This window comes from Palaemon carinicauda, chromosome 33 (genome assembly GCF_036898095.1).
Source record: "Palaemon carinicauda isolate YSFRI2023 chromosome 33, ASM3689809v2, whole genome shotgun sequence".
NCBI lineage: Eukaryota > Metazoa > Arthropoda > Malacostraca > Decapoda > Palaemonidae > Palaemon > Palaemon carinicauda.
Window position 1 is genome coordinate 29,654,396 of NC_090757.1, and position 26,019 is coordinate 29,680,414.

The following is a 26,019-nucleotide window of genomic DNA, read 5'->3' on the forward strand; positions in this document are numbered from 1 at the left end:
GACATGTGCTTTGGTGTAGAAAACAAGTTTGTTACATATGCTGATGATGCTACTCTCTTTGCTTCAATTCCATCTCCTGAATGTGGATCTGGGATTGATGAATCCATTATTAGAGATCTAGCTAAAAGTAGCGCGTGTTGCAAATTATGGGGCACGAAGTAGAGTACTAACAAAACTCAAAGCATGATTGTAAGTAGGTCAAGGACAGTGGCTCCTCGACATCCGGATCTCAGCATTGGTAATGTTTCTTTAACTGTACTATATATGACTAAAAATTTTACGTGTGATTCTCGGTAGCAAATTCAATTTTGAGAAAAACATTAGGTCTGTGTCTTCTCCAATTGCACAAAAAATTGGCTTATTGAGAAAGTCTTAAAATTTACGGTGATCAGTCTATTCTGAAGAAGTGTTTTAATTCTTTCATTCTACCTTGTTTTGAGTAAGGTACTGTTCATCTGCCTGGTCTTCAGCTGTTGATTCTCATCTTAATTTGTTGGACAGGAACTTTCAGTCTATAAAATTTCTTATTCCTGATCTAGATATCAATCTCTGGCTCCATCATTCAATAGGCTCGTTATACATGTTGCATAAGATTTTTCATAATTCTGATCATCCTTTACATTCAGATCTTCCGGGACAGTTCTATCCTGTTCAAAATACTAGGTATACAGTTAATTTTAATAGACAGGCCTTCTCAATCATGAGGCTCAATACTACAGAGTATTCTAGAAGTTTTATTCCAGTTGTGACCAAATTGTGGAATAATCTTCCTAATCGGGTAGTTAAATCGGTAGAACTTCCAAAGTTCAAACTGGCAGGAAATGTTTTCAAGTTGAACAGGCTGACATTAATCTTTTTATAGATTATATATGAAATATTTGCTTTTCTAACTAGGGTTGTAGCTTAGCAAGTAATAATAATAACAATAATAATAATAATAATAATAATAATAATAATAATATTGTTGCTACTGTTTTTACAGTATTTTATTTAAATTTTTTACTTCACATCGTTTATTTATTTCCTTTCCTCACTAAGCTATTTTTCCCTGTTGGAGCCCTTGGGCTTATAGCACCTTGCTTTTACAACTAGGGTTGTAGCTTAGCTACTACTACTACTACTACTACTACTACTACTACTACTACTACTACTACTACTAATAATAATAATAATAATAATAATTATAATAATAATAATAATAATAATACACTTGACAACACTAAGCTAACCAAACCATTCTTCTTCAGTCAAAAGTATAACTACACACTATAATTGTTCAGTGGCTACTTTCCATTGGTAAGATATAAAACAATACTTTAATTAGGGTAAGCAGCTCTTCTAGGAGGAGGACACTCTAAAATCAAACCATAGTTCTCTAATCTTGGGTAGTGTTTTAGCCTGTGTACCCTGCTCTTCCACTGTCTTGAGTTAGAGTTCTCTTGCTTGAGGGTACACCCAGGCACATTTTTCTGTTTCCTTTCCTCACAGGGCTATCTTCCCTGTAGGAGTCCTTGGGCTTATAGCATTCTGCTTTTCCAACTAGAGTTGTAGCTCAGCGGGTAATAACAATAATAATATTGATAAAAACCTTGAGGATACCTCTCAATCAAGGACAACTCTTGGAGCTAACTCTGAGCGAGGTTGCTAAAGGAGTTATAAAGCTGTCTCTGTCATGACTGGTTTCCTGGTTCAGAACACTTTTTGGTGAACAATCTCTGTTCTTCCTGCTGATTCTGGAATCTTTAATCGGAGCATGAGTTTTATCTGAAGGAGGGGAATGAAGCAGAGACCTTGTTCTGGGATGAAAGCTCTCCCTGGGAGAGGGTTGGTTTCTAGATTAGTCTCGGTTGTACTCACTCCTATAACTTGAGTGTAAAGATTCCTACTCTTAAGATCCGGCCATGGGAGAATTTATATGCGATGAAGGCTTATCACATGCCTCAGAATCTCTTGATGAGTGTGCCTGAACTGGAGAGATGGCTTCAACAGGAGAGCGCCTCCTACAAGGAGACTGCGAGTGCACAGATGAGCATGATCGTTCGTATACTAAAAGAACGTGCATCAATAGGTGATAGCACACAAACAAGGTAGCTAGTAAAGCCTAGTTATTGCATTTGAGGGAGCAAAATGAGCATTTGAGGTAGGGAGAGCACACTTGAACACGAGAAATCTCCTTAATGGGAGGGCATGCAACCAGATGAAATAGCACTATTTGAAAAGCAAGTGTGACCAGATGAAATGGCGCTAATTGAAGAGGGTGTGTACTCATGTTATCTGGAACCAAAGTGCATGAGTTAATTCCTAGGAGAGCGCTGTCAGAGATAATCGCTCGTGAGCACAAACAGAATAAGAAACCAGAACTGAAGAGTAGCCTCTGATTCAAGAGCGTGAGTGCGCTGAAGTCAAAACGAGAGGAGAAAAGTCCACCTTACTAAAATAGCACACAATAATAGGTGAACATTCATATTCGAATGATTGCGAGTCAATAGAAGAGTGCATATGCATGTGACTAGTCATTTTTACATTACCATAGGAGTACATTCCTATATGCATATCTTCCTGATCTGAAAAATGTGTGTTATGTGATGTCAGTACTTGAACAGAAGAGGGAGTGCAACTTGAAAATCATACGCTACAAGGACAGTGTGTTCACTCATCGCCAGGAGAGAGCGTTCACTCATAGCCAGGAGAGGGTATTTGCTCATCGCCAAGTGAGTGCAATAACTTGTCACCAGGAGAGCGCAACCATGCGCAGATATGGGGCGCATCTAAACAGGCTCATGTTCCAGGTCTGATGAGTGCCTCGGAGAGGCAGTGACATTGTTACCATGCTGGTGGGAATCTCTTTTTGTATTTTGTAAAGATGATTGGAGCTGGACAGTTGTCTAGCAAAGGAAAAATTTTTTCAAAAAGGTTGGGAGGCAAAGGAGTGTGCAGCTCTTCCTTCCATAGGACGACTTTAATGAAGATGATGGTGCCCAAAGGCAGAGATTGTTGAACATCTGCACCCTGAGGAAAAGCAGGACATGAGACACACCAAGGGCTTAACCCACTGGTGTGGCACACAAAACCAGATCAACACAAAACTGCTTCAGAGGAAGTTAAAGATAGTATAAGTCTCTCTTTGGACGGGAAATGTTATCTCTGGCTGCTTCATCTCCTGAAACAAAAATATCAGGTTGACCCCAAGGCCTTTTACTAATCTTGAAAGTGTTAAATAATCACGATTTGTCCTGTTTTCGCACACCATAAGTCCCAGGTTCCCAATTGTGTCCGTCAGGAAGGGAGGGTCCATAACGGTAGAATGGCTTATTTGCAGTAGAAATAAAGGTCAAATTTGTTGAAAGCACACTATTTACCATAGGAGAAGCCATTTTTCCTATAAGAAAAGTTATCCCATGTTCTATAATTTTACCCAATTACCGTCAAAAATTAATATGCAGTACAATACTGTAATAGAAACCACATGAAATCAATGAATTGCAGTACAGTGGGATATCTAGTGTGTTAGTGGATTGCACATAGATAGTTGTCTGTGTTTTGAGGGGTAGGTTTGAGTTGACCAATTGAAGGGCACAAAATATTCGCAGCTTTTCAATCTTCATGAGTACTGTATCTCTATTACCTAACCAACATAAAGATGGAGAGCCAACTGTGAAGCCTGATTTAATTAAAAAAAAAAACAAGTTGTGTTAAGAGAAAACATTATAATCTATAGCAGTACATGCCATAGGTTGAATGCCTCGGTTTATTTTCAACTTGAAAACAAATTATGAACAAGCATTTGGAGCAAAACTCATTCACTAATCCAGGTATGTATACATTAACCCTTTTACCCCCAGGCTATTTGGAAATTTCCAACCCTTAACCCTCAGGGGGTTATTTTTTTCCCAGCACATTTTGCAGTATATTTTTTTTAAATTGCTCTAACAGCCTTAATTTTTATCATAGAGAGGTCAGGCTGGTCTCATTCTCTTGGAAAATGCCTGAATTTTCTCAAAAAATTATCAAAAATATGAAAAAAAAATTTTATAGCATTTTTTTGCAAGGACGTACCGGTACGTCCATGGGGGTAAAGGGATGGCTTTTGTGAAACGTACCAGTACGTCCTTTGGGGGTAAAAGGGTTAATAAATTTATCAGATTAAACTACCTAATAATAATACAGTAACAGTAAAGTTTATGTGTACAATAAGAGGTACATTCAGTATACAGTACCTGTATCCTGATGTCAAACAGTATAGAAAAGCAAGTTCTAAAAACCAATAAAATTAAGTCCTTGATATCAATGTACAGTAATATTAAAAATAAGTTTCCCTTTCTAGTACTAGTCTTAGTTACTTATTCTATTTCCATCCTATTATCTATCATAAAAACTTACCCTAGGTACAGATACAAGCTGACTCGTCTTTGCTCTACGGTCCTTAGTTCCTGCATAGGTAAACATGTTTGGTTTCACTCTGAAAAAATGGTGGATTAATATACCCATTTGCATTTATACACAGAAAAAATCTCAGTTTCTCAAAATGTCTTTCAAACTTGTGATTAGGTAAAAACATACCCAGTTCTCCTAGCCAGATGGTTCACAGCATCCAAGGTGTCAATATTCTCCTTGTACATTACGAAGGTAGTGTACATATGTGACTTTGGCCAGGAATTTCTTTTAGGGATAGTGCTACCCGCAGCTGAAAAATTAACCATGTCATAATCACATCTGATATATTGTACTAATATAATGGCACATTATATGCAGAGTTGAAGACAATTACAGAGGAAGGATGCTACTATCTTAATAATGTTTATAACTAAGATGAAACAGTACTGCTTTGGAGAAGATGCCCAGCAGAACTTATAGAGATGTTACCAAGCACTAGCAGTGACAAAAACATGACCAATTTGGAAATCATTTGCATTTTTCCTAACTATACAAACCTGTAGAACTTCATAGGGATGATATATTTCGGCGATAGCTGAAACCAGACATGAAGCTCTTTACGAGTAATTACTCTCGCGCTAGTTAGCGACCAGGGGGGGAAGGAGAACAAGGGAGTAGACCAATCAACCCGTTCACACCTGCACTACTAACAAACTGTCCCTTTGCAATTGCTGCAGGACTTCCGGGGGAAGATGATGGCGGAACCAGTGCGTAAAGAGCTCCAGGTTTGTATAGCTGGGAAAAATACAAATTATTTCCAACACTACACTACACTATATACAAACCATTACACTTTTTACAGTGGAGACTCACTACACAGTGGGTGGAAGTTCAAAAACCAAATGGCTGCTGTTTGACCTGAGGTGTATATTCTTGACTTTGTATGAGCTGTTTAGAGGTCACCCTGACACCTCATTATCCCTTGGGGTTCACAGCCTGAGCAATCTGTGCTAGGTGTAAGAATTTAGCAATGTGACTTGACCAGGTAAGCATAATTCTAGAGTTAAGCTGAGGTGTTAATGACCACGTTTTGCTAAGCTACCAAAGGACCTAAGGTGAATATTGATGTTCCTGTGGGTTATGCCTTACAAGTAGTGGGTGGTGAACATGATTTGCCATTTCCACACGCCCGCCTGCAGGACTTGCTTCACAGAGAAATCCTTATGAAACGCCAAGGACGAGCTGAGGCCCCTGGCATCATGAGCTCGGGGTTGACAACCGCATGGTGAGGAGCCTGGTAGTATGGCCTCTCAATCACCTGTCAGATCCAGGAAGAGATGAGTTCTTCATGACCTTCCTTTTTACTCTCACCGAGTTCACAAAGAGTCTGCTGATCTGAGGGCAGGTTCTAGCAGTTCTTATAAGTTATTTCCTAAGTGCCCTTATAGGGCAGGGTAGCAGGTGATCTGGATCATCATTTAGCTACAAACTCAGGGACGAAACCAAGTATCACCTACCCCTATCCCCTTGAATAGGTGATGTTGTAGGAAAGACCGTAAAGCTCGCTGACTCTTTGCAGAAGCTAGTGCTAGCAAGAAAACTCTCTTGAGTATCAAGTCACGATCTTATGCTTAATGAAGATGTTAATAGGGCAGTCATTTCAGAGAACGTAGTGCTTTCACAACATTCCAAGGAGGAGGTCTAACTTCTGACTGAGGGCAAGTGTGCTCAAAGTCTCAGATAAGGAGAGACAATTCCATCAAAAAGGAAGGCCGCTGTGTTCCGGTCTTATTGACCCTCCCCTTGAACTGGTCACTTGGATCTCAAGTGCCAGTTTTTGGGAGTAGTCTTAGTGTCCTTCCTCCCCTGCAGACGGATGTTAAAGTCCGCCAAAAGGGAAAAACTCTCCTTCCTTTCTTTCTCCTTAGGCCCTGAACCTTAGGAGATAGTGGGAGGAGGAGGAGCCTCTGCTGCCACAGCAGAAGGCTCCTGCCGAACTACAGACAGTTCCAACCAACAAAGACAATAGGGACCGAGAGACCGTCCACCATCTTCGTGTCATGAAGGTACATCAGGGGACGGTGATCAGAATGGATCATGAAGAACTGACCATAGAGGAAGGCCCTGAAGATTTTCACCCCCTATCGCAGAGCAGCCAACTCACGCTCAATGGTAGAGTAACGGGTCTTGCAGTCAAGGAAAGTCATGTAGTATGCTATCACCCGACACTCCCCTGGATGCTCCAAGGACTCTTGGCACAGACAAGCACCAGCACCCTCACCGAAGCGTCGACAAACAAATCGGGTTTAGCATCAGCGGAGTAGTCAGGGTATGACAACATAATGTCCTCCTTGATCAGTTCCTTCAAGCGCACAAAGGCACCGTCCATTTCTGCACTCCACTTCAGCTTCCTTGCCCCTTGGGATTTTCTTCCTCCAATCTTTGCAGATAATGGTTTGGCTATCTGTGAGCACATAGGGATAAACTTCTGTTGGAAGTTTACCAGTCGCAGGAATCCCTGTAGCTCACGCACAGTGGTCGGTTTAGGGAAGTCCTCCACTTTCTGGATGTATTCTGGTAGCTTACGCATACCAGAACGTCCAACCAGATGACCAAGATACTGGACCTCGGCTTGAACCCAAGAACACTTCCCGAGTTTTATCTTCAGTCCGTGCTTCTGGAGAGTAGCCAAAACTCGTTCTACCAGTTTCAGGTGTTCCTCGAAAGAAGATCCAAGTACCAAGATGTCATCAATGTAGACAACCACCTTGGCTTTCGGGAACTCTTGGAGAATACTCTGCATTTCTCTCTGGAACACTGCAGGTGCATTTTTCAGTTCAAACGATAAGCGTCTGAACTGCCAGTGTCCAAAGGCGGTAGAGAAAGCCGTGTATTCTTTACTCTCCTCTGCCAACGGTAACTGGTAGTATCCACGAACCAGGTCAAGGGTTGTAAAGTATTTGACTCCTTGAAGTCCATTTACGGAATCAGCCATGTTAGGCATCGGGAACTTATTAGAGACAGTCACCTTATTCAGTCTACGGTAGTCCACACACAACTGTATACTATTGTCCTTTTTCCAGACTGGAACAATGAGTGAAGACCAAGGAGAGATGCTAGGTTCAAGTAGGAAAACCATCTTCAAAGTCAGGTGAAGATCAGATGCTTGGCCATAATGGTTGGTAGGGAGCACCCTTCAGGGACCAAGGATGCAAACCACGTTCCATGTGGGCAAGTTAGTTCAAAACTCCATATGAGGAGAGAGAATTCCAACGTAGAGGAAATGTTAACTCCTTTCAGCTTAAAGGCAAAGTTCACTGGTGAGCTGTAGCCTTTCACCACCGAGAAAAAGGGGAGTTTTTCCTCCCGAAGGTATACAGGGAACTCAGCTATTGATGGAATAGTGGCATCAAGGGGAGGGAGAGATACCCATTCAACGGCACCATCAACAGAAGAGAGTCCACTTAACCTGGCAGACTGAAGCTGAAGATCTCTGCAGGTATTTAGTCATACTTCTCACTGAGAGAGGAGATACTGGATAGTCTCCTGGCGTGAAACAGTAGGGATTCCACGACTCTGTGGAAAATGTTGAGGTGTAGTTGTCTGAGGATATCATGTCGTGGAGGGAGTTCTCTTGGGCCCTCTGTCAAGAGCTGAAGGAGGTCCGGGAATCATACCGGAGCTATGAGGGTCATAGATAGGTTTTCAGATGATCTTGTCTTGTTGAGCACCCTTCATATCAGACAGAGCAGGGGAAAGGCATAGATGTTGATTTTGTCCCACCGTTGTTGGAATGCATCTTGCCAGAGAGTCAGGGATCCGAGACTGGTGAACAGTAGAGCGGGAGCCTGTTGTTCAGGGATGTCCCGAAGCGATCCATAGTCGGGGAACCTCACAAAGTTAGGACTTTGTTGGCTACTAGATGATTCAAAGACCACTCGGAGCCCACTATCTGAGTCGCTCTGCTCAGATTGTCAGCGAGCACATTCCTCTTGCCAGGAATGAAGCGAGCTGATAGGAACACAGAGTTGTCTTTTGCCCATCTTAGCCTCTCCACTACCAGATGGCAAAGGGGCTATGAAAAGGTACTGCCTTGCTTGCTTGCGTAAGCCACCAAAGTGGTGTTGTCGCTCATCAGCACCACCAAGTGACCTACCAGGAATTGATGGAACTGTTGTAGGCCTAGGAGGGCTGTCCTCATCTCTAGGAGATTTATATGCTAGTATCTTTTGGACTCTGACCAGACCCTAGAGGCCAAGTGGTGCAGCATGAAGGGCCCCCACCCTTTTTTTGATGCATCTGAAAAGATACGGATATTCTCGTTTGCCGCCAATCATCTCAGGTCTGTCTGCGGCTTGGGTTTTATTGGGACCAGCATATCCAAGGAGTCCTTGTGCTGGCCCCACTTTGATTTTAGCTGCCACTGAAGAGATTGAATTCGTAGGCAGCCATTGAGGTCAAGATTAACCAGACATGTCAGATGACCTAATAGATATAAACACTGCTGAGCTGGGAGAGCATCTCGTTGTAGAAAGGGGCTTGCCACCTTCTTCAGCCTATGGTCTGTGGCCTGGACGATTGCGACCTCCGTGGAGGGGGAATTGCCCAACAGGACTCTGGAGGAGAGAGTCCTGCTTGGACATTAACAGAAAGGTTCCCCTCAACGTAGAATGTCGCAGCCTGGTCACCTCCGCCTTAGGAACCTGTCTATCAACAAGTCCCTTCACCTAAGAATTAGGTTCACCCATAGGTTGACAACCAGATGGGAGAGGAACTCCACGGTTCGGGTACCCGATAACAGGAAAGTTGCCATCAACTTCCTCATGATCTCTTTGGACCAACCCTTGGTTCTAATGAGGTGTCCAACAGACACCAACCATATATCCCGCCACGAGGTTGCCTGTTTGCGATCTTCTCCATGTTTTGAGCATCTGCGGCTCTGAAGGTGACTGAAAGACTGGAAAGCCTATTACAAGGAGCCCCTCTTGTCAGGCTTTGATAGCAAGAACTAGTGGTAAAGCTGAATGTCTCGACCGAGACCTCGTAATACCTCCTTTGCTGAATGAAAGGAGGTATGAGGAGTTTTGAGGAGGTGCTTGTGCAAAGAAAAAACATCGTACCTGCTATCTGTGCGAAGGCCTTCTTCCTGGCTCCCTTCAACCCCCTGCACCAGGGCAAAGCTGTGCTAGCCTTTGAAGGTCTCTGTGTGCCATAGATATATTCCAGATCGGTGTCTTTGCCTTCTTAAGGGGCCTAGGCTGTTAATGGCCTCATACAGACCAAGACCTGCCAAAAGGCGTAGTCGGACTCTTTCTCCTCCACTTCGGTATACTTTGGACTAGCTGTTCTAGGGAGATAGTCCTCAATGCTTGAGTCCTGATCTTCATCCATCCACGAGCTCTCATCCATAGGAGCCCAGAGTGGGTCGTAGTCGTTATCATACCTGGATAACGTAGAAACATCTCTTGAAGACGTCGCTGTCGCTGAAGGTGCTGCCTTACAAGTCTTCTTCTGGGTCCAATGGGAAGACCTAGTCGAGGCATTCTTGGTTATCCTCTTTGAATACTTGCTCTCCCTTCAAGAAGGAAGGAATTCCTATAGCAGGGAAGGTCTTGAGCCCTCCCTGCATCTGCTGGACTGAGGAACCTCCTTTGGAGCTGACTGAGGCTGGTCTGAAGACGTAGAGGTGGTGTACTGCTCCGGAGAAACAACCTCAACTGGGGAGAGGCGTTAGGACCACGTCAGGGAGATTTCTCTAGGAGATTGCAAACCCTGGCTTGTAAGGAGGTGAAGATTGTCACTAAGGGGAGGAGTAGGGTTCTTGTCTCCTCCTCCTCTTCGTAGTCATGACTGGGATCACGTGCAGCTGTGAGAAATCTTGTTGTACCACCTCAACACCTCAACGGTGTCTGTAAGAACACACATCCTGGATCTAATCAGGGAGACAAACATTTGAGGCTGATCTGTGAGTACCTCTGCTACAGCGGACCTACTTCTAGGGTCAATGAGAGTGGAAGAGGCCCTTGACGAGATCGTCTTCTCTAACAGGATCTAGGGTGTACTCGTGGATGCTGCCAATGATTGCTTCCCTGAGGTAGCAGCATCAGATACTGCCAAACTCATGGCCTTCACCAAAGAGTTAAACCAGATTAGGTCCTTCTTAAGGTTGGGATGGAAAAGGGCTTCTCAGCATACAGCTTACGGGATGATGAGCGCTTCCTAGGAGACCTAGGTTTCAGAACCTGGAAAGGAGGAGAGAGGGGTTGCTTACCTGGGCATAAAGGGACAGGCATGGCCTCTCACTCTGGCTTGGTAGAGCGGGTTGGAGAACAAGTAAGAGAGGGCTATGAAACACGTGTTGAACTCTTCGGGGCAACTGCGAAGGGTACTGGTCGGCTAGGTTCTGTTGGTCGATTCCTAGCTGCTGGACTGATGAGTGGCACTTAGCACTAACACTCTACTGGCTGGGAGCACGTTGATGGGAGATAACGGGCAGATACATCGCTATGGGCTACTGTGCACTTGTAAGCTGAGGATGAAGAGCGTACAGGGGCTGGTTCGCGAGCTATACCTCATGGTGTGGGCAAGTGTGCGTTAAGCGCACGCGCATGGCTAGCTGCTACTGATGGTCTGGGCGAGTAGGTAACTGGAACGCATGAAGACAGGCGCTCGCACTTGGACTGTAGATCGCGCTCAGAAATCCTAGACCTGGAAAAGTCAAAAGACGTGTAGCAGTCATAAGGCAGGAGGTCATGCACTGGTGGGCACTTGTGAGAAGAGGGTTGATTTCGTTGGTGAACATCTAGGATGTGTCTAGCCTGGGAACGTGAGGGAATGTGCTGACACGCAGGGGATTGCTCACTCACTGATGTGCAATGGTCATCATGGGCGCTCCTGTCTATGCTGACGGATGAGGGTGGAGAGCGCTGGGTAGCCCGGCGCACTCTGCACTCCGGCGAGGAAGGCGTGGTGGACTGGAAATCCCTAAGAGAACGACGACCACTGCTGGACTCTGAAACACGAACAGGCGAGGATGGCGGGCGTCAAACTCACAGGGGGCTAGCAGCCTCTTCAGGAGAACCCCGCTTGGACGGGCCGGAAAAAGGTGGGGGTGAAGCCGGGCATCATCTACAAGATCCACGTGGTATAGACCACTCTGGGAGGACCTAACCCACGAAAGGGAAAGGCGACCACCTAGAGGAACAGGAACAATGCTTCGGAATTTGCCTCCCCTCCGCAGGCTGAGCATACTTAGGACAAGGGGAAGCGAGGTCATCAGCGGCAGGTGAAGGTGGAGAACTCAGAACAGGCAACATAGTGCTAGCAGCAGAAGTAAGGAATTCCTCCGGCATGAAGCCTTCGGAGCCCTTCGGAGGAGGATCCAACTCTACAAGACCTTCCTTTGACGGGGGACCAGGAACACCAAGAAAAGGCCAGATCTATAACAAATCGTCAAATGAGGACTCCCCTACAGAGAAGGTCGGCACCACTTGGCTAGGGGAAGGGCAGCGTCGCTTCAACAGGGGAAGGGCAGCGGCGCTTTGTTAAGGGAAGGGCGGCCCGCTTCGCTAGGGGAAGGGCGGCGCCACTTCGCTAGGGGAAAGGCGGTGCCGCTTCACTAGGGGAAGGGCAGTGCTGCTTCGCTAGTGGAAGAGCTGTGTCGTTTTGCTAGGGGAAGGGCACTGCTGATTCGTTAGGGGAAGCGACAGCATCCTTCAAACCTAAGGGTTGCCCTAGAGTTAAATGATCCACACTCCTGTTCGATCAATCCCCTAGGGAGACCGAGTAAGAAGGACCTTTGGGAAGAGATTGAGGGGTTGAAGAAGTCCGAGGTTTCTTCGAATTTGAGGATGACCCAGGAGAAGAATCCCTCTCAGACTACTTCTTACGCCGCCGTCCAAATCTCTCCCACTGGGAGGAAGACCACTCCCGATACTCCTCACAAGTGTCATCCTGCATACACGGTCATCCTCTACAGGCTGGACACAATGAATGAGGGTCGATCTCGACTGCTGACATGAAGGTGCCACATTTACAGCCTTCAGTTCCTGGACAAATTCGCATGATGACCAGAAGAAGTCACAATCACTACTGAAAGTAAAAAGAAAAGAAATCAGTTAGTCAATAGGGCAGTAAAGTTGGGAGGCGGAGAGAGATAACACCGGTGTGTGTGATCAAGGTAACTGGTACGACCTCCCTAACCCCGCTAACTAGCGGAGGGACATTTACGCCTCGCTAAAAATCTTATGGGTAGCCTTCTCCCTTCGCCAAAATTATATCCATAATAAAGAGCGAAAGGTTTTGTATTTAGTGTCAGAACAAACGGGTTTTACATTTAAATCAAATAACTAACCTTTCTTTTTTTGAACAATAATATATTTATTGCCATCATCACTCTCTTTGAAGTAACTCACCACCGACTCGTATTTTGCTTTGACAGCACGATGAATATTAGTACGTCCTTCTTTGGAAACGCCATTGACATTAATCATAACTTCACCAAGACCTGGTAAATGAAATAAAATAAAAGCATTCTCACCTTTTATGCTTAATCAAACATATAATTCTTTTTATCATTAATTAGAAATATAAAGCTTTACTAAAATAAAAAATTTAATAAAATTCCTTTTATTTTTTTAGCCTTTTTTTTGCATCCACACAAAACTAGACACTAACAATAGAGTACTGGAAAAAGTCAAAGATGATAAATGAATGTTTTATCATTATTATCATCATTATTATTATCATTATTTTTATTATTATTATTATCATTATTAGCCAAGCTACAACCCTAGTTGGAAAAGAGAGATGCTATAAGCCCAAGGACTCCAGCACAGAGAAATAGCCCAAATAGCCCAAACAAAAAAATAAATAAACTATATAAGTAATGAAAAATTAAAATAGAATATTTTTAAAAACATTAACATTGAAACAGGAAATTCATATATAGACTACTGTATATAAAGACATGTCAGCCAGTTCAACAAAAAAACATTTACATCAAGTTTGAACGTTTAAAGTTCTACTGATTCAACTACCCAATTAACATGATCATTCCACAACTTGGTCACAGCTGGAATAAAACTTCTAGAATACTATGTAGTATTGAGCCCCATGATGGAGAAGGCCTGACAATTAGAATTAACTGCATGCCTAGTATTATGAACATGATGGAACTGTCCAGGAAGATCTGAATGTAAAGGATGGTCAAAATTATGAAAAATCTTGTGCAACATGTATAATGAACTAATCAAACGACAGTGCCAAAGATTAATATTTAGATCAGGAATAAAAAAATTAATAGACCATAAGTTCCTGTCCAACAAATTAAGATGACAATCAGCAGCTAAAGACCAAACAGGAGAACAATACTCGAAACAAGGTAGAATGAAAGAATTGAAACACTTCCGAATAGATTGATCACTGAAAATCTTAAAAGATTTTCTCAATAAGCCAATTATTGGAGCAACTGAAGAAGACACAGACCCTAATGTCTTTCTCAAAAGTAAATTTGCTTTTGAGAATCACACCTAAAATTTTAAAAGAGTCATACAAAGTTATGGGGGCCGGCTAGAATGCCAATATATGGGGGTATAGGAGGAAAAACACAAAATCCCGAAAAAATTTACTGAGGTTTGTATGGCAAAGGAGAATGCGTATACAAAATATTTGTCAAAATCCCTATTACTTTCATGGTTACAGGGTAATTAGTAAAAGTAACTCAATAAACCACAGACACTGTTCCCTACAAAAAAATACAGTATTTCTTCTGTTATTGTAAATTACCATAGCTAAAGTCTCTTCTACCCTTACCAAGAAAAAAGTAGTCACTGAACAAATACAGTATAGAAATTAGCCCCTTGAGCGAAGAAGTGTTTGGTAATTTCAGTGTTGTCAGGAGTATGAGGAAAAACAAAAATGTGTAAAGAATAGGCCAGACTATTTGGTGCATGTGCAGGCAAAGAAAATATGAGCCGTAACCAGAGGAAGGGATCCAATGCATTACAGTACTGTCTGGCCAGTCAAAGGATTCGATAACTCTCAAGCGGTAGTATCTCAATGGGTGGATGGTGCCCTAACCAATCTACTAGCCTTTAAGTGCTGTAAGACAGAGAAAAAGAGAGGCCAGAGAAATTAACAAGTACTTAACCCTAACAAACACACAATCCAGTTGGCAAAATACTGTTCCTCATGACGTAAAAAGCACTTAACCCTGTTATACAATCAAAAACTTTAAATTAGTCAAACAATCATTGTCTGAAAAGAGCAAGGCACTCATCAAAGTTCCTTACCTACTACCAACTAGCAATGCAATTAAAATCACAATCCTTTGCAAAATATCACAAACTTACAATGACAAAATATTAAAAAACAAATAGTGGATAAAATTAAATAAACAATGGTTGAAACAATATACTAAAGGAACTGGGAAGAATTGAGAGTTCACAACAGAATGCAGACACATTAACCAAGTCTATTTCCTACCTAAAGCCTGAAGGGGACTTATCTAATCAAGCCCTACCTGTGAGCAGTAATCAGCTCCTTCCAGTGCCAGGGGATAAGCCCTAATGCGCAAAAGGCAAAAGCAGAATTTTAAACATCAAGATTTATTTCTATACTCAACTGAAGTTCATATAGATTCTCTCTTGAAGCTTCGTTATATCAGCAATTTCCCCTAAAATTAAAATGTTTCCCATTCTATTTCCTTCCAATAGTCTTAGATTTCTAGTAATTTAATGAGAAAATTGAGCAGTTAATAGCTTTCACAATGTCTAGTCTTTCTGTCTCAAAGTTGAAACTATTTTCCTTCCTCTTAGCACCACTAGTCAGTGGGGAGGAGAAAGGGAATGCATACAAATATCAGGAGAGTATAAAAACAAAATATCTTATTAAAATTTCATTTATTTCTATCAGCAGCTAGAGTGAATAAAAATGTGTTGAGGTGGTTTGGCCATGTAAAGAGGATGGAAAGTGATCATCTCCAGAAGAAGGTAATAAATGCACGAGTTGATGGGAGAAATACTAGAGAAGGGTAAAGGTTTGGATGGATGGATGGAGTGAATAAAACCCTAGGTGACAGGATATATGTGAGAGAGGCAAAAGAGCATGCTAGGAATAGAAATGATTGGTGAGAGTATGTGGCACAGTTCCGGTAGGCCCTAATGCTACCTCGGGTCACATTGGTGACCGCTGAGATAGCAACAGTTAGGGAGTCAGCATATGAAGCTTCATTTGAGGTGAATGATGGGGGAGGTTGGGCTGTGGCACTCAAGCAGTATCAATCAAACATGGCTTTGTCACTCGTCAAGCAAGGAAGAAAAAATCCTCTTTTGCTTCTTTTTGGGGATGTAGGCTACCTCCAAAAATGGAGGGGAGTGCCACAGTAGATAGATAGATAGCCTAATATGTAAACGCATTATGAAAATGAAAATAATTCAAAATTAATATTTTACATAAAATACCTTCAACATTTATGAAAACTTAAAAACTACAAAACAATATTTCAATAAACTCTGTTGTTTACCTTTCTTGACAGAAGATTCATCCTCTTCTTTTTTGGGGAGATCTGTATCAGTAACATCATTACTGTTCTCCACTTTCTTGGTAGGGTGAATCAAAGGGATACGAGGAGGAAGAGGAATTCCAACTAATTCATCCAGCTGATGAATCACTTCAGCTGACAATTCAGGAGGAACTTCAGTAGGAATCTCTGGAAAAAGAAAACAATATATCTGAAATTCTAGTATGATTGAATTTCATGAATGATGATAGTAGATATTCCGCTACTCTAATAGACTAAACATCTAAAGCAACAATAAACTTGGACTATTCCTAAATCCATGATTATTATACTTTTTATCATTATCATTGATAATGCTCTACAAGCTAAGCTGCACCCCACCCCTGATTGGAAAAGCAAAACACTACAAGTTATAGGGCCTAAATAGAGAAAGCAGCCCAGTATGGACAAGGAAACTGAGAAGTAAATAATACACTGTAAAAGAAGAATATCAAAAATAAAACAAACTAAGTCCAAACAAGATAATACCAGATAAATTATGAAATGAGGCTTGTGTTAACCTGCTTAACAAAAAAGCACATGTAACATATTCCAAAAATTCAATCACTGTAATCTACTGCAGATAATTAAACAATTTGGTCACAGTTGGAATAAAACTTCTAGAATACTGAGAGGTACTGATCTACTGTTGGAATTAATTAATAACCTAATATCAAATGTTTGATAGTATAGTGTGGAATTATCTGAATACAGAGGATGGCCAGATATAAAAAAATATTTTGAAAGAAAAAGCATATACAATAATTTAAATAAAACAGAACTACAGATCAACTCCTACACCTATTGGCACAAAGGGCCTCTAGAGGATTCATTGGCCAGATTCATCAAAGGATGGCCAGTTTCTTGTGATGCACAGTGCCTATCTTATAAGGCAAGTGACCCCTGCCAGTCCATACTAATGCCAGTAAGATTAACCACCAGGCATCAGGAGTAGAAGCTGAAGACAGTTTGTCTATCGCCTTAAACAAAATCATTCAACTTGCTGTCAATGACTTCAAGATTTAGGGGGCACTTCCTCCACACCCAAAGTTCTTGTTACTCCACCAGGTTGCTCATCCACTTATATAACCAGTGTCAAACATGGATTACTAAGATATACTGCCAAGGGAAGATAGACCTCAAGTATTGCAGCACAATGTAAGATGAGAATCAGCTGCTGAAGACCAAAAAGGCAAACGATATTCAAAACACGACAGAATGAAAGAATTAAAAAATATCCTCATGATAAACTATTCAAAAAATCTTGAAGACTTTCTCCATATCCCAATTCTTGTGTATCCAATGACAATACAGGTAAGATTTGTTTCTTAGAAATGAATTATCAATTAAGAATTACAACTATGATTCCAATTTACAGTAATATCAATTAGATGAAGATCAGGATGGGATCAACGCCCAAGACATAATTTCATCCTTATGATTTGCACCATGCACTGATTTTTGCTATATCTCTCTTTAGATTCCCCAACCACAGATCTAGACAGAGGAGATGGGGTTGATGCAAAGAGAGAGGATGTGTTCCATTGTTTGTGGTGTTGCCCCACATGGACATACAAGGTCAGTGGCTAATCCCCATTTGTGGCAGTTATCTCCAGTTTTGCCCTCCTTTATCCTTACTCTGTTTAGGGTTACCCAGTTCTTCCTAGTGAGGGTTGCTTTGCTGCCACTTCTCTAGCCTGTGAGCAGCAAACTGGATTGGTTCTAGTCTATCCAATGTAGTGTAGCTCTTGCGAGATTTCATTCTTTGCCTTGCTTCCTGATGATTGTTGAGTGGATGCCTAGGGTCATTAATTTGTTTATTCTTTTGTTTTTGCTAGCGTTTCTCGTCAGATTTGGGGGCGAGATACTGGCTATTTTATATAAAGATGGTATAAGTGTTGAATTTAGGGTACAAGTAATAATTTTAAATAATAATTTTACAGGACTTATTCATTTCTGGGTCTATCTTATGTGCATTATCAATTACCTATAATTATTATTATTATTATTATCAATTATCATTGTTGTTGTTGTTATTAGTCTGGCCTATTCTTTACATATTCTCCTCTGTCCCCACACCTGACAACACCGATATTATCAAACAATTTTTCTTTACTTAGGGGGTTAACTACTGCGCTATAATTATTCAGTGGCTACTTTCCTCTTTCTAAGGGAGAGACTTTTTAGCTATGGTAAGCACCTGTTCTGGGAGGACACTCCAAAATCAAACCATTATTTTCTAGTTTTGGGTAGTGCCATAGCCTCTGTACCTTAGTCTTCCACTATATTGGAGTAGAGTTCTTTCTTGCTTGAGGGTACACTCGGGCAAACTATTCTATCTTATTTATCTTCCTCTTGTTTGTTCTATAAGTTCTTATACAGTAGTTTATACATGAGAGATTAATTTTAATGTTGTTACTGTTCTTCTAATATTTTGATTGTTTGTTACTCCTCTCTTAGTTTATCTATTTCCTTTCCTCACTGGGCTATTTTTCACTTGTTGGAGCCCTTGGACTTATAGCATTCTGCTTTTCCAAATAGGGTTGTAGCTTAGCAAGTAATAATAATAATAATAATAATAATAATAATAATAATAATAATAATAATAACCACTTACTACTTTCTCTTATACTTCTTCCTCTTTCTCTGGACTTTCCTCTAAACCAAAATATTTCTCAATACTACTTACAAATAGTATGACTATGAAAGTATGGTACACATTCTAGATCCCTAAGAATAAGATGCTTGGACTTCCTAGCTATATATTATTACTATTATTACACAGGTATCTAGATAGCTTAATAATTTGTGTATTCTCACCATTTCAAAAAAACATAAACAAGTAAGAACAAACCTGAAGCAACTTCTGGGGGACGGGGAATACTCTGGTCTGTTAGGTGTACAACCTCTCCAGAACTTGACACCTCATTCACAATGAAGTCTGAATATCTGTAAAAATTTGATGAGAGTTTTCAATAAATCAGTACAAAACTCACCTGTATTTTAAATAACCCAGAGGGCTCATTAATACATAAGAATAAATCTGGTTCCTGTACCCAGCTTTGTGGTGTTAGACAACTGATAACTTTTCCATAGTGTAGCTGGACACATGAAGCCTAGCTCCTTTATAGGTGCCATTATATTGAAGTAAGGCAATAACATAAAAAATTATTTACCCCTTTTACCCCCAAAAGGACGTACTCGTACGTTTCACAAAACTCATCCCTTTACCACCATGGACGTACCGGTATGTCCTTGCAAAAAATTGCTATTTATATTTTTTTTTTTGCATACTTTTGATAATTTTTTTCAGAAACTTCAGGCATTTTCCGAGAGAATGAGACCAACCTGATCTCTCTATGATGAAAATTAAGGCTGTTAGAGCAATCTAAATAAATTATACTGCAAAATGTGCTTGAAAAAAAATAACCACTGGGGGTAAAGGGTTGGAAAGTTCCAAATAGCCTGGGGGTAAAAGGGTTAAAAAATTAATTGTATCATTTCAATACTTACATAACATTCATTGTGCTATATATTTTGCAAATATAGATTGGTTGACAAAATTACAAATATTAAGGTAATTTGTATTTTTCCTTACGATACATACCTTGGGCTATCTATTAGGGATTATACTTTTGCCGAAGCTGGAAGACTAGCCATAAGACTTATAGTGAGGTTTAACTACCCTACAACTGCCTGCAGACATACGTGTGTTATCTCGTAACTTTTGATTGCAGGCAGGAATTATCAAGTACAGGTGATGATGGGCTAATTTGTATAAAAAAGCTCAAAGTTTGTATCGTTAGAAAAATTACAAATTACTTTCAATTTTATCATTTGTTCTGACACTAAATACAAACTCTTTCACTATTTATCAGGGATGAATTACCCATTAGGAGGGTGTGAGTCCAAATTAACTTACTGGTGTTTGATCTGAGGTTTTCCCGTACGTGAATCCAGGTGGAAATAGTATTCATGCTGATCCTCCTCTTGACCTTTCCCGTGCTAGCAAACAGAGCTGATAACGGGGGGCGAGCTGCTGCTGTCCTTTTAAGGCAACACCTCACACTTGTTACTGGTCAAAGTACCACTTGGTCTGGATCTTTGGTTACAGAACGAAGACTCTCTATCTGGAATGAGCCAAACCAGGATTTTGAGTCTTAGCAATAAACTCAGGGACATAGCTAAGGACTACTTCTCCTCATCTTCTGGAGTGGGAGACATCAGAAGATAGACCATGCAGTTCACTAACTCTCTTGGCCAAGACCAGAGCAAGCAGGAACACTGTCTTCCACGTGAGGTGGCAATCTGTTGCCTGGCATGATGGTTCGTAAGGAGGACCCTTCAGAGACTGAAAGACCTGAATCATGTTCCAAGGAGGAGGTCTCAGTTCCGACTGGGGACAAGTAATCTCATAACTTTGTATGAGTAAGGAAAGTTCCTACAAGGAGGAAATATCAACTGAGACCGAATAGTAGCCTTTGACTACCAAAACCAAGAGAAGCATTTCTTCCCGAAGGTATACAAAGAACTCCGCTATAGTTGGAGCAGTGGCATTAAGGGAAGAGATACCCCTTCCACAACACCAACCACAGAAAACTGACCACTTTGCCTAGTAGACTGTAGCTGTGGAGCATCTAAGGTGTCCAGCCATCCTCTTTGCAACTTGTTGCTAAAAGCCTCTCTGTGTGAGAAGGTGCTGGACAGTCTCCAGGCGTAAAATCATAGCGAAGCTACGGCTCTGTGATAGATTATGGCATGTAGTTGTTTGAATAGATTGTGTTGTGGATGATTTCTCTAGGGATCTCCGTGAGGAGTTGCAGGAAACCATTGTGGTATGGTCACTCATCAATGCCATGGAGTGCCCCGCCAGGAACTGAAGGAACTGGTGGAGGGCAAGGAAGGCTGCCCTCATCTCTAAGAGATTTATGTGCTCATACTTTTCAAATTTGGACCATTGGCCGGAGATGTGGTGCAGCATGTGGGCCCCCCGCCATTCTTTTGACGTATCTGAAAAGAGCATATATTCCGGGGAAGGAACGAAAAGATTGACCCCTTTGCAGAGGTTTGGGTCTGCTAGCCACCATCTGAGGTAAATTCTTTCCTCTTGTCCTATGCGGACAATACAATCCCTGGAGTTGGTGGACTGATTCCATTGGGATTTCAGGCGCCAGTGGAAGGATCTCATCCCGAGGCGACTGTTGGGAACTAGACGGGACATATATGAGAGGTGACTGAGCAGGGGTTGCCAGCTCTGTGCTGGGAGCTCTTTTCGTCTGAAGAAGGGCTGTGCTACTTTCCTCAGCCCTTGAATTCTTTCGTCTGATGGAAATGCTTTGTTCCTTAATTAAGTTGTCCTCTCAGTGGCGAAAAAGGATCGCCTCCGAGTCTGCAAGAATCAGCCACTCGTCCAGATATCTTAGGAGACAGATGCCAATTCGTGGGACGAGGAGGACATAAGAATGAAAACTTTCATGAACACTTGAGGAGCTGTGGAAAGGAAAAACCGAAACACAGCACCTTAAACTGGTAAAACTTCTGGTCTAGAATGGTATCTTAGATACTTCCTGGAAGACAGTTGGATTGGGATTTAGAAGTATGCATCCTTTAAATCTAAAGTGCGCATGAAGTCCCACGGTCTTATTGCTTGTCTGATTGTGTCGGCTGTCTCCATCCTGAACGGGTTTTGTTCGACAAGCCTGTTCAGGGCAGAGGTCAATGACTGGTCTCCAGCCTCCAGACGCCTTTCTCACAAGAAAGAGTTGACTGTAAAAGCCTGGAGACCCATCAAGGACCTCTTAGAGAGCACCCTTCTCCAACATGGTCTGGACTTTTGCCTGCAGGGCTAATTCCTTTGCGGATCCCTTTGCATAGGAGATTTGATGGAAGTGGCACTCGATTCAGTGGAGGGAGAGATACAGTGAACAGGACACAATACCCTGAACGAATCAATTCGATTGTCCATGGTTCGGCCCTGTAAAGAAGCCACCTCTGCCAGCGGCTTTACAGGCATCCCCCCACAGGTGGTCATATAGGAGAATTGCCCATCCTAGCTGTATGGGCCACAGCCAGACCACCTCTTCCCTCTGCCTCCATGGAAGGACTTTTTGCCTTGAAAGGACTGTTTAAACACCTTAGGACCCTGCTGTTTTGGGTCTACTTATTTTCATCGGCAGTTTAGCTGCTGATTTGCATTGTGGTTGTGTAGAGTAAGGTCTAGAAATTACAGGTTTCTGAACCAGTCATAATTGGACTTTGTCCAATTCTCAGCCACCCACTCGACATCTTCAGGGTTGAAAAGGGAACTTCCTTCAAAAAGAGAGTTTCTGAGCCTCGCCACTTTAGCCTGAGGGAGCTGTCTATGGAATCTTCCTATGACAGCATCCCTTCTCTTCAATATGGTATTGGCCCAAAGGTTCACCACATGTTGAGAAAGGAACTCGATAGCCCGAGCGCCGGACAATAGGAAAGTCTTCACAGACTTCCTAGTAGACTCCCAGGACTAGTCCTGAGGCCGGACCAGTTGTCCTACAGATCCCAACCAAAAGTCAAGCCACGATGTAGCCTGCATGGCACACTAAGCAAATTTTTCTTGGTTGAGGATCTCAGAGGCTGAAAATGAGACTGGCAGTCCCGTTTACTTCTCAAAGGTCGTGCCTTTTGAGAGTGCTTCTGTAGAGTGGTCAAGAGGCAGTGTTGGGAGAGGATCACCGAGGGTCACGTAATACCTCCTCTGCAACACAAAAATAGGCGGGAGGAGTTTGGAGGATTTGTTAGAATGCAAAGAGACAGATGAACCAGTAAGCTGAGACATTGCCCTCTGTTTGGCCATTTTCAGCACCTTTGACCAGGGCAGAACTGCACTGGCCCTCAGGGATCTCAGAGTGCCATAGAATTGGTCAAGAACCATATCTTTACCTTTAAGAGGGGCTGCCAATGAACCTGGAAGTGCATTGATGGTACGAATGCAGGCTAAGACCTGCCAGAAGGCGTGCTCAGAGGCTTTATCATCGTCCTCTGTCATTTTAGGGCTAGCGGCAGCTGGCAAAATGTTGTCCTCAAAGTTTTGCTCACTTACTTCCGAGCTCTCATCCATAGGAGCCCGGAAAGGGTCAAGGTCATCATTGAGAAATACCTTTCCTGAGGGGGAGATTGATTTACTCGGTGGAGAACCACGCTTGAGGCAACGCTCTACCTCCTTCCATAGAGGAGAAGCATAAGTGTATCGTTTCCGCTCCACACTAGCGGTTTTCTCTCAGGAATGACAGACGTGTTCCCACAAAGGGGAACCTTGCCTTGGACTCTGTTCTGCCACCGCCCCTAGTAGGTCAACAAAGTCCTTGGCGTCGATCTCAGGGGAACAAAAGTCAGATTGACGGGCTGCAGTGCCTGCGCTCACAGGAGGATCAACCTCTGTGGAGGAAGGAGATGACCATATCGTCTCTCCTCCCAATTGAAGGAGTTCAAAGAGAACATCCTTCGAAAGGGGACCATTGAGCAGGCACTCCCTAGGGGAAGGGGCAGAGCTGACTAACTAGGTGAGACAGCACTGGCACCAAGTCTGCAAGGTTGACCTGGAGTAACCAGTCCTGTGCTGCTACTCGTACAATCCGAGGAAGGGACCAGCAGAGGAGCATCTTCGGGAAGAGATTGGGGGGTAGAAGAAGTCCGCAGTTTCTTCGACTTCGAGGAAGACCCCAAAGAAGAAGAATCTCTCTTGGCTTTCTTCTTCTTCCGTCGCCCAAACATCTCTTACTGGGAGGCAAACCACTCCTTACACTTCATACAAGTGTCGACCCTGGAACACCGGCAGCCCCGGCAAGCTGGACACAGCAGGTGGGGGTCCGTCTCTAAGAAGGACATGAAGGTACCGAAGGAAAGGCTTTCGGTACCAGGACATGTATCAAGGCAAGTCAAAAGCGAGAGAGAGTAAACAGTGTCTGTTCTCTACCAAGCCAGAAAGCTACAGTGGTTGCTCAGCCCAGATGTGTGAGTAAGCAGGGTAGCTGGGCTACCCTCACCCCCACCCACTAACTAGTGGTTGGGATAGTTATCCGTCACTAAAAGTATCATGGCTCATCTTACTGCTTCGCCTCAAGTAATACCCCTATAAATAGCGAAGTGTTTGTATTTGCACAGGAACAAAGGACTTTTTATTAAGCTTTAGGCCAGTTGCTTTTAATCATAAACTGGTTAAAAGAATTGGCGGGAGAGAAAGAAAATAAAAAGTGATGGTTAATCGCTAGTGCTGGTGTGAGGGTTACACCCTGACAAAAAGCTTATCGGCTGGTTTCAGCTTCACCGTTTAATACTCCATAATAAAGAGAAAAAGGATTGTATTTTTGTGCCGGAACAAAAAACTTTTAATTTCAAAATCCCTTCAGACAAGGCTTGAGGAACACAAAAACTTCCTACCTCTGTTTTATAATTCCAAAAAAGCCTGGGTGATGGCCAACGTATTCAGTGATGCCAATTTCTGATTCTGTTGAGTTAATGGCTCTATCAGGCTTCTTTTCTAATCCATCCTCCTCTTTATGTAAAACTTCATCCGTCTTTTGGGTAGTACTGTCAATGCTTTTCATGTTGACATCTTGCTCTTCCTTGCTCTCCTCTTGTACATTTCCATTATCCATCTGCAATGAAAATTACTGATGTGAAAAAGTGATAAAAACAATTTACAATACAGCAATATGATACCATACTTCATACTTTCCAGGTTCTACAGGTACATATTTTCATAATCATTACCTCCTATGCCTATTAATGGAAAGGGGCTCAGTTAGATTTTGCAAGTCATCTCTATTTTGAGCTTTCAATTCTAGCTAAACATTTAGTGAATTAATATCTCTTGGGGAGTGCAAAGAGCATGCCCAAACCACCTCCATCTACATCTCAATATAATCCCATCCACATATAGCACTCAAGTACTCTCTCTTATAGTTTCCTTTCTAATCCTGTCCTACCATTCAACTCACAATATCCTTTATTTCCCTTTATTTCTTCTTATTCTTTATTCCTACCACTGTACCTGAATTACAAGGTTGGTTGCCTTGGCACAGGTTAAACATAAATACTGTTTACTCCATCCCACTCCCCATCCTTACCACATGCCAATATCATCTTAATCTTAACTCTTATCAAGCTACTTCTAATTTCTCCATTGGTCAGCCTCTCACGCAATGAGATTCCAAACATACACCTCAACATCCTCATTTCTGTTTCCTCCAAATTCAGTTTCTCTTTCCTTCATAATACCCATTTTTCTGAACCATCAAACATCACTGCTCTGCTTATAACATACACTAGATTTTTATTTTTAGTTTATTTGCCATTTTTGATAAATTACCCTTACCATATTTCCAACAAGTTACTTTTGCCCTTGGTTTAACATGCATCCCAAGCATTTCAGTCTATTTATTTTAAATCTAGGCCTCTTCTATTGTGCAAACATAATATCCCTTCCCTGTTTGCTGAACACCAAACTCTGTTTTACTCACATATTCAACCATATAACTGACATTTGCTCCAGTGTGCATTACTGTATATCTTAAGAGCTAGAAGATACATTCACTTCCAACACAGTAACCCTGCTTTGTGAACCATGTTATTCTTAATGCATTCACGGTTCCTGGAATAACCACAACAAGCCCTTCATCTACCAAGTCTATAAGACCATAAGGACCAGACCTCTTTTCAAACAATGAATCCCAACTTTCCTAAGATTCCTTATCAATCATCAGTTCTTCCAGCAAAAACACTTAAGTCCACATTCTCAACTACTCTTTTAATCACATCTCCAGGCAACCTTGATATCCAATCAGCAATCTTATTACTTTCACCATGTATATACCATAATATAAAATCTAAATAAAAAACACTTTAGCCATCATTGTAAGCAACCGATCAACCTTTTTAATTTTTCATTCACTCTAATTATACAAATGGCAAATGACCTGTTTTCATTACAAACTTCCCTCCAAATTAAAAGGGTCGCAAGAGTCTAAAAATAACCATAATGCCGCCAACTCCTTTTTAATTGTAGAAAAATTCTGCTTAACCACACTCAAAACCTTTGGAATGTAGGC

At 42.0% G+C, this 26,019-nt stretch overlaps 1 protein-coding gene across 3 annotated transcripts in view; it reads right to left on the minus strand.

Moving 5' to 3' along the window:
- Pus7 (pseudouridine synthase 7) overlaps positions 1-26,019 on the minus strand; it is a 102,613-nt gene that overhangs the window by 55,293 nt on the left and 21,301 nt on the right. For all 3 annotated transcript variants that reach the window (XM_068356894.1, XM_068356892.1, XM_068356895.1), the window contains 6 exons: positions 24,350-24,567; positions 18,789-18,883; positions 15,899-16,084; positions 12,728-12,880; positions 4,561-4,684; positions 4,381-4,459 (listed from right to left, as the gene is read on the minus strand). In XM_068356894.1, coding sequence (XP_068212995.1) covers positions 4,381-4,459; positions 4,561-4,684; positions 12,728-12,880; positions 15,899-16,084; positions 18,789-18,883; positions 24,350-24,567 — 855 coding nt within the window. The remainder of the gene's footprint in view (positions 1-4,380; positions 4,460-4,560; positions 4,685-12,727; positions 12,881-15,898; positions 16,085-18,788; positions 18,884-24,349; positions 24,568-26,019) is intronic.